Source organism: Equus asinus, chromosome 25, assembly GCF_041296235.1.
Source record: "Equus asinus isolate D_3611 breed Donkey chromosome 25, EquAss-T2T_v2, whole genome shotgun sequence".
In the NCBI taxonomy this organism is placed as follows: Eukaryota; Metazoa; Chordata; class Mammalia; order Perissodactyla; family Equidae; genus Equus; species Equus asinus.
In genome coordinates, this window is record NC_091814.1 from 15,214,424 (window position 1) to 15,223,947 (window position 9,524).

Genomic DNA, 9,524 nt, shown 5'->3' on the forward strand with positions numbered 1-9,524 from the left:
GGATCCATGGCTTGCTCATCTTCTCTCCTTTTCTTCTTCTAAAAGGGACTGAGATAAGGCAGCAGATTGGCACAATAGCCATCCCATAAAAAAAACCCTAGAAACGGTCAATCAAATGGTGACCTCCAGAATGCTGTGTTCACTGCTTTGCTCCTGCAATTTGAGGGCATAAAACTGCCGCCTTTATATATCTGTACCAAAGTGGGCCTCATGGAATCCACAGGGACCACGGCATCACCTAGCATCATTCAGAGGGTCAGAGCACTAATATCTGAAGAGCAGGAGAAAATAGGGACTTAGGCTGATCCTCTATATTTGCTTTCTCACACTCTCTTTCCAAACAGGATTTAGGGCTTTAAAACAATGATTTTTTAAGTATATTTGCATGCTGTTTCTCTGTCTTTTCCTTAAGCCCTCTGGACCCCTCATCTTGCCACATTATCCTCTCACCTCCACAGTGTATACCTCTCCTTTTTCTAATTGTTTTACTGAGACCATAATGGTTTATAACATTGGGTCATTTCCAGCATACCTTATTATTTATCACTTTCTGTATAGGCTGCATCGTGCTCACCGCCACTACTCTGGCTTTTATCCATTGCCATCCATATGTGACCCTTTACCTCTTTCACTCAGCCCCCAAGCCCCTTCCCCTCTGGTAACCACTAATCTGTCCTCTTTATCCGTGTGTTTGCGTATCTTCCCTATGTGAGTGAAATCATGCAGTATTTGTCTTGCTCTGTCTGGCCTATGTCACTTAACATCAAACATTCAAGGTAGATCCATGTTGTTGCAAATGACACGATTTTGGGTTTTTTTGTGGGTGAGTAGTATTCCATTGTGTGTGCCAGTGTGTGTGTGTTTCTATACATATATACATGTATATATGCGACATATATATACATATATATATACCACATCTTCTTTATGCATTCGTAAGTTGCAGGGCACTTGAGTCGCTTCAACGTCTCTCTTACCCATCCCCTTTGGGACATATCCATCACTCAGGAGATGAGATCAACGCATTTAGTGGGTCGCCATTTCACATCTTTGCTAAATCTTCATGCAGTCATTGGGGATGACTAAATGCTGTGCATTCAACATTTAAAGTGACGTGACTCAAGGCTCATTGTCTTGGCCAAATTGTCAGGAAGCTTTCCAAGAAATGTGGACTTATACTGGGAAACGGAAAATGAGGAGGAGGAGGAAGAGGAGACGCTCGAAACTTGTGAAACACTCAGCTGCGGAGCCACGGAACGTGAAGGATCCCTAAGTCAATCTAGCATCACACCCCCTCAGTTGAACAGGTTAGGTTCCCAGAACTGTCATTGTTCCTGTCAGTAAGGAAGAGCTTTTGACCAAGGTTGACATTCAGCCGTGACCTGGCAGGACAGAACCATCACTTCAGCACTTTCAGGTCATGTGACTGAAAACAGTGTCATCACCAAATGGCTCACCTAGACTTTTTCAGGGAGCCAAGAGAAGAGCCTTTCCTCAGCAGGTCACTTACCACGCCCCATAACCTCACACCCCACCTGAACGTCAATCCTCAGAGAAATGTCTGATTTCGGCCATCCAAAATTTGAGAATTAGCTGCTCAAATGGGATTCCAGTTTCAGATAATCCACTCTCGGTTGCATCTGGAAAGTCTCCCACTGAGGACAACCCTCATAAAGGCTGTGAATCATCACCGTGCAGGCAGCAAAGACATGGCGGCTCTGGTGCCCGGAACAAGTCAGGCAGGAGTCACTTTTCATTTTGCAGAGGTGAACAGACACACTCAGAGTTCCTCAAGATCAGATACATCAAGAGCTGCCACAAGACAAAGAACGGCATCTAACGATCAATTTCTCCCAAGTTTCACCATCTGAAGCCTGAGACATCGATCACAGAATACACAAACACAAAACACCACATATCTGTCTGTCTATCTATCTATCTATCTATCTATCTATCTATCTATCTATTTATCTATATAACTATCTATCTGTGTATCTTTGATCTACATACCTAGAGCTTCCCTTTATGGACTTTAAGAGTCAGATAAGCCCAGGTTCAATCCTAAATCCCCAGTCCCTCACTTGCTAAGGGTTTTACCGTGAATCATTACTATAAGAAAAATTAGATGAAAGAAGAAAATTTTCTCCAACTCATGACTCAACGTTTTATCTCACATTGTACTACTATAAGTCTTATATCATTGAATAATATAGTCCCTTCAAATCACAATTCTACAACACAACAGAGGAGAAATAGAGATAAAGAGACACGAATTAACCATGCTGAGATATTCCTGATCTTCTTAGAGAAATGACAATTGCAAGTCCCCTTGGATGTCTGCCTTCTGCTTTTGTTTCTGAGTATAAGGCTCAATCTCCATTACCACTTCAGGATACTGGCAAACAGAATTCAACAGCACATCAAAGGGGTCATACACCATGATCCATGTGGATTGTTTCCTGGGTTGCAAGGAAAGCTCCTCAGACACAAATGAATAAATGTGATATATCACATTAACAGAACAAAAGATAAAAATCGTATGATCACCTCAATGGATGCAGAAAAGGCATTTGACAAAATTCAACATCCTTTCATGATAGGAACTCTCCACGAATTACATAGCTACGGACCGTACCTCAACATAACAAAGGCCATATTGGACAAGCCCACAGATAATAGCATGCCCGATGGTGAAATCAGAAAGCTTTCCATTTAGGATTAGGAACAACTCAAGGGTGCCCACTCTCCCCACTCTTCAACATAGTACTGAAAGTCCTAGACAGAGCAATTAGGCAAGAAAAAGTAATGAAAAGATCTAATTGGCAATGAAAAGGAAAATGGTCTCAGCCTGCTGATCGCATAACTTACATGTCTCTTATGTAAATCTCATAGAAAACCCGAGGAACTCACCAAGAACCTCTCAGAACTAATAAACAACTTGACAGGAAAGTTACAAACTCAATATACAAAAGCGAGTGGTGTTTCTCTACACTTACAAGAAGCTATTAAAGGGAAACTAAGAGTAATCCCATTCACAATGCCATCAAAAACAAAATATTTAGGGATAAATTTAATCAGGGACGTGAAAGACCTGGACCTTGAACACGGTAAGACAGGATGAAAGCAATTGAGGAAGACTCAGATAAATAGGAAGATCTCCAGTGTTCAAAGACTGGAAGATTTAACATTGTTAAAATGTTCATACTGCCCCAAGTAATCTACAGGGTCAATGCAATCCCTATAACTTCCGTTGACGTTTATCACAAAAATAGAAAAAAACAATCCTAAAATTCGTATGGAACCACAGAAGACATCAAAAAGCCAAAGGAATCATGAGAAAGAGGAACATAGCTAGCGGCATCACACTTCCTGATTTCAAATTATATTACAAAGCTGTGGTAATCAAAACGGATGGTACTGGCGTAAAAACAGACGGTGGACCACCCGAACATAATAGAGAGACCAGGCACAAAGCAAGCATATACAGCCAACTAACCTTTGACCAGGGGACCCAGCACATTGAATGGGGAAAGGATGATCGTTGACTAAACGGGACAGCTGCATGCAAAAGAGCACAGCTGGACCCCCTACCTTACAGCATTCCCAAAAATTAACTCCAAAGGGATTAAAGATTTAAATGTTAGCACCTGAAATCATAAAACTCCTAGAAGAAAACTGGGGAAATCCCTTCACATTTGTCTTGGCAATGATGTTATAGATAGGACACCAAAAGGACAATCGACAAAACTAAGAATTAAAAGATAAACAAGTAAAATTAAACACACAGAAGAGCTTCTGCACAGCAAAAGAAACGATTAACATTATGAAGACGCAGCCTGCAAGTTGGGAGAAAATATTTGCAAACCACGATCCCATCAGAGGTTAGTTTCCAGAATATGCATGGAACTTACACAGCTCAATAGCAAGGAAAAGGGGCTGCACCTCACTAATTACCAGAGCAATGCAAATCAAAACCACCATGAGAAAGCACCTCACACCATCAGAGTGGCTATTCTGAGAAAGGTAAGAGACAACAAGTGTCGGTGAGGATGAGTAGAAGAGGGGACTCTTGTACATTGTTGGTGAGACTGCAACTTGGTACGACCACTATGGAAAACAGTATGGAGGTTCCTCAAAAAACAATAAACAGAACGCCCATAGCATCCAGCAAACCCACTTCTGGCTGTCTATCTGAAGGAAAGGAAACCACCACGTCGAAGAGTATCTGCACTCTTGGGTGCACAGCAGCATTACTCACAAGAGCCAAGACATGGAAACAACCTCAGCGTCCATTAGTGGAGGACAGGATAAAGAAAATGCGATACAAAGATAGATGGATGATAGCTAGATAGATAGAACGACAGGTGGATTGATTGATAGATATAATGGCATATTGTTCCGTCATGACAAATAAGGAAATCCTACCATGTGTGACAACAAGGATGAACCTGGAGGGCATTTGCTGAGTGAAATTTGTCAGATGGGAAAAACAAATCATGTGTGATGTCACTTACATGTTGAATCTAAAACAAAAACTACTCAGAGAACTGAGGAGTGGATTGGTGGTTTCCAAGGAGAGCACGGCAGGGGTTGGGGTGGGTGTGTAAGGAAACATGGTAAATGGGTGAAAGTGGTCAAAGGGTACAGATTTCCAGTTTCAAGATGAATAAGCCATAGGAATGTACTGGACAGCATGTTGATCCTGGTTAGCAACGCTGTGTTGTAAATCTGAAAGTTACTAAGAGAGTAGATATTCAAGGTTTTCACCACACATGCAAATAGCCGTAACTATGTGAGGTAATGGATGTGAAAACTCACTTTATTGTGTCAATCATTTCACAATATACACATGTATCAGATCATTATATTGGAAATCTCATACTGGCACAGTGTTATGTGTCATAACTATCTCAATGAAACTGGATAGAATAGAAATTAAAGGCTCCTGCACAGCAAAGGAAGCCATCAACAAGATGAATGGGCAATCTACAGGAGGGGGTAAATATTTGAAAACTTTATGTCTGATAAGGGTTAATGTCCAAAGTCTGTGAGGAACTTATACAAGTCAATAGCAAAAAAAAAAAAAAAGAAAAAAGAAAAATCAAATAATGTTAGTAAATAAGAGGCAAAGGACCTCAACAGATATTTTCCCAAAGACATACAAATGGTCAACAGGTGCATGAAAAGGTGCTTAACATTGCTGATCATCAGGGAAGCGCAAGTCAAAACCACAGCGAGACATCGGCTCATACTTATTAGAATGACCATTATCAAAACACAACAAATAACAAGTGCTGACAAGGATGTGGAGAAAGGGAACCTTGTACACGGTGGAGGTGAATGCAAATTGGACCATCCACTATGGAAAACAGTGTGGAAGTTCCTCAACAAAGTACAAACAGAACTACCATATCATCCAGCAATCCAACTTTGGGGCATGTATCCGAAGGAGATGAAACTGTACCTAGATAAGACATCGGCACTCCCGTGTTCATTGCAGCAATTTTCATACAGCCAAGATATGCAGACAAGCTAAGTGTCCATGGACAGATGCATGGAAATAGACAATGTGTGTGTGGGTGTGGGTGCCTATACTTGTGCATAAATATATACACGTATATAACGGGATACTCCCAAGCCATGGAGAAAAGTGAAATATTGCCATTAGTAACAACATGGGTGAAACTAGATGACATTATGCAGAGAGAAATTAACCAGACAGAGAAAGACAAATGCTGACTGATACCGCTTATTTGGAGAATCTACAAGAGCTGAACTCATGGAAACAGAGAGTAGAATGGTGGCTGAGGGGACCTGAGTGGTAAGGGAGACGCAGAGATGTTGGTCAAAAGGTACAAGTATTGAGTGTTGAGATAAATAAGCCCCGGGGGTGTGTTGTAATGCCTGGTGGCTGTGGTTAATAATTCTGTTCTGGACACTTGATATTTGATAAGAGAGTACACCTTAAGAGCTCTCATCACTCGCAAGCATGCGAATACACACACACACAACTGGTAAATGCGTGAGCTGAGGAATGTGTTAATTAACCTGATTGTGGCAATCATTTCACGAAGTACGCATATGTCAAATTATCACTTCGTACAACTTCAATATATGCAATTTCATCTGTGCATTATAACCTGAGAAAGCTGTGGGAAAGATGAAAGAGAACAACTATCATACAAAGGGGAAATTAAGTTGGGGAACCTCACCATTCCTTCTCCTCCTTGCCTTGATCATGTTCTGATCCAATTCTCTGGGAGAGAATCCCTCATCCAGCATCCTCTGGCCCCTTTGTTCACCTCCCAGAGGTAATTCTTTCTTGTTACCTCTGTTGAGCATGTCAGAAATGGGTGGGGTGGAAAGCGGGAGAGGGGGATTGGAGAGTTGTATTCTTTTTGAAAAATCAAAGTCTTTTGAGTCTCGGCTCACAGTTTGTGTAGTCATCAATTCCCCCAAAAACTTACTAGGAATGTGATACCTGTCATTCCTCCGGTCGTTTCTGTGGTCTAGTAACCACACTCAGGCCCTTTCCTAGAAGTCATTCTCAGGTCTGCTTGATTTTACTGCCTTTCTCGGAACCGAATGGAGCTGCCTGAGACTATCCAGCACGACAGGGGGAAAGATTACACACGTCTACGTCTTTTCTGTGTTGTTCCAGTCAACTGAGAGTGAACTTCAAGTTCAAAACCGTTTCTCCTCTCATCTCTCACTCGTTGGGGCTCACGAACACTCACTCTTCTAATTCCACCAGACTTCGAATTTCTGGGCTCTATTCTTTTCTTTTCATATTTGGCTTGCAAACTAAGCAAGGATTTCCTGAATGTAAGCCCGGTGAAATACCCTGTTGGACAATACAAATAACCAACAGTTAGACGCGCTATCAAGATGCCATTTCAGCAAACGTTTGCCATTGACGAACATCTATCATATTTACATATTTGATATTAAGAACATTTTTAAACTTTCCAGTACCTGCTTCCTTGCCAAGCACATGCAGACTCCACAGTATAGGCCACAGAGTGGAGGTTTGTTGGGGTAGCACTCCCCTACAACCCATTTCTCTATGAGAACAAATAACGCCAGCTACAGTAGAAACCACCTCAAATAACAGGGTTAATTTTCATTCATGTCGCAATCTGATGCAGGCTGAGCAGTAATCTGGGACTCTCCTTCCATCTGCAGCTCCATCCTCTTGGAGTCTGTTACTTCGAGCTTTGGAGTGGAGAATGGACCGAGAGGAAGACCTTCTTAAGATTCAATAGGACAAAGCACACTATGATTTAATAGGAAGACTTTGTTGTTTTGAAAGTAATTCTGTATTTCTCAACGGCAAAGGGGTGTGTGTGTGTGTGTGTGTGTGTGTGTGTGTGTGTGTGATTTCAACTAACGCTAAAGTCTGCGGACACTTAGGAACACAGAAAGGATATTTACAGAACATATCTCTCCTTCCACAGATGACCTGCCTAGTAGGCTCCGCACTTCAAAAAGAAGCTGCATGGCAACAGTAATTTTGTAAATCTAAGCAACCATGTAAACCCCAATATTCTTCAAACATGGGGTCAGAGCATCCAAGAAAGGAGTTTTGGAGGTGAGAATACATGACATGACCCTGAAGTTTGGTGCGTTGTTGGAGGAAGAAGAGCAGGGGCTTCACGGGGAGAGGAGGCAGCGATTTCCCTTGTAGGGAGCCTTATTACTTCTCTTCCTTCTGGGCTCCCCACGAGTTCAGAACTACCATGATTTTATGCAGAAGACTCCGCTACTCCCGAAAAGCTCTTCATCTGCAACATCACGTAAAAAATAAAGTGAATCAGAAAAGAAAGAGAACAGCGGAATACGACAGAGTCATAAAGTTTAAGAATCTTCTTGTTTCCTATCCTGGTTCTGCATCTTACACTTGCACGTTGCAGCTGCAGCAAACGTGGAGGTTGTGGTGAGGGTGAGGGAGGTCACGAGGTTGTTGATGATGAGGATGGACACAAGGACGATCTGATGCCTTACCGAGGGCTAAGATGTGCCAGGCATTCTGACAACTAAATTACCATTCAATCTCATGCCTGAGAAAAGTGGGTAATGTAAATAGGATTTACCCCAATTTGTAGCAGAGAGATTGAAATCTTGAGGAATTAAACACTTTGTTCCTAAAATCAATCAGGCAGTAATTAAGGGAAATAACCTGGATTTGACATGAGATTGAAAGAATGTTAGGTAGCGCTCCAAAATTCAGAGAACACTGAATGTGAGACCTGAGGCTTGGGACAAAGAAGGATAGAAAGAAACCCAAAAGGGTGAGAGGATATTGCTGACAAGCAGGTTTTCAAAGAAAGACAATATCCCATCCCACAAAATGGCACTTTATTCAGGAAATGGAAGAAAAGGAACAATTGCCAGGTGATACAAACGCCTGCCCAGGGGACAGACAGACACAGAAGACATCAAGAGCATCCCCTGCTGGCACCCAGGAAGAGAGCTGCTGCTCTTCCTCCTGAAGCTCTGGGATGCTGGCACAGCTGAGGATGCCCTTCCTCGGCTACCTCCTGGAGAGGAGCAGTGTGACAGCCTCAGGAAGGAACCCTTTTGCTGTCAGGAGTCACACAGGCATTTTACAGGCTGAAGGGTGGAGGAGCCGCTTCTGCCACCATGATAGGCTCGGAAGAGAAGGTGAAGGTGGAGCTGTGGAAGCAGGCGAGCCAATGGTCCTTCTCTTTTCCAGATCCTGATGCTGCTGAAGCTGTTACTTGCTCTTGGGCGGGCACTTCTGCTGGCATGGTGGAGGAGGTTGCACAGGAGGGCATTTCTGCTGCCTCTGTGGGGGTGGGCACGGCTCAGGGCATTTTGGGGGCGGGCACGGCTCTGGGCACTTAGGTGGGCACACAGGAGGGGGCTGGCAGGGCTGCTTGCACTGCTGCTGTTGAGAAGACATCTTTCTGGAGTCTTCGGAGCTGAAAGAAATTAGAGACAGTGTTCGCAAGAAGGGACTCCTCCAGAGAGAGAAACCGCGGCTGATAGAATAGCGGGAGATGTTCCCTCTCCCATTTCCAAGATTGGGCTTTCATCTCTCAACTCCCTCTTTTGCGCCTTCCACCACCCTGCTTCCTCTTTAGCCAACTGCCTCATCAGTCCTGAGAAAATCCTCTCTTTGCTCATATCATTTTTTCAAAGGAAATATCTCTGCAAGAACCAAGTCATGTTTTCTGTGGGAAAATATCATCTTCATGAAAGGCCATCAGAAGTTCTGAAATCCTGGGAAAACTCGCAAGCAATTACTATCATCGGGATCTCTTCCGAAGTCCCCATAGGTTGACTTAGGTACAGAGCAAACGGCCAGCAGGAAAAATGCAAGGGCCTCACACCTACTAAGCCTCGGAAACCCCAGCGGGAGGAAAGGGAAATCAAAGAGACAGAGCAGAGAGAAAAATACTTTGGTCTTTCCTCTTCTTCATCTCAAACCTTTCCTGTGAATTGCTTTTCCATACACGACCTCAAACAAGCTACCGAAACATGAATCAAGACAGGATATC

The 9,524-nt window shown here is 43.0% G+C and overlaps 1 protein-coding gene across 1 annotated transcript; it reads right to left on the minus strand.

Moving 5' to 3' along the window:
- Window positions 1-8,341: 8,341 nt before the first annotated feature.
- On the minus strand, window positions 8,342-8,975 carry LOC139041991 (small proline-rich protein 2I-like). The gene has a single exon (XM_070497378.1). It carries the CDS (start codon window positions 8,924-8,926, stop codon window positions 8,738-8,740), a length of 189 nt encoding a protein of 62 aa, XP_070353479.1. The 5' UTR covers window positions 8,927-8,975; the 3' UTR covers window positions 8,342-8,737.
- Window positions 8,976-9,524: the final 549 nt, after the last annotated feature.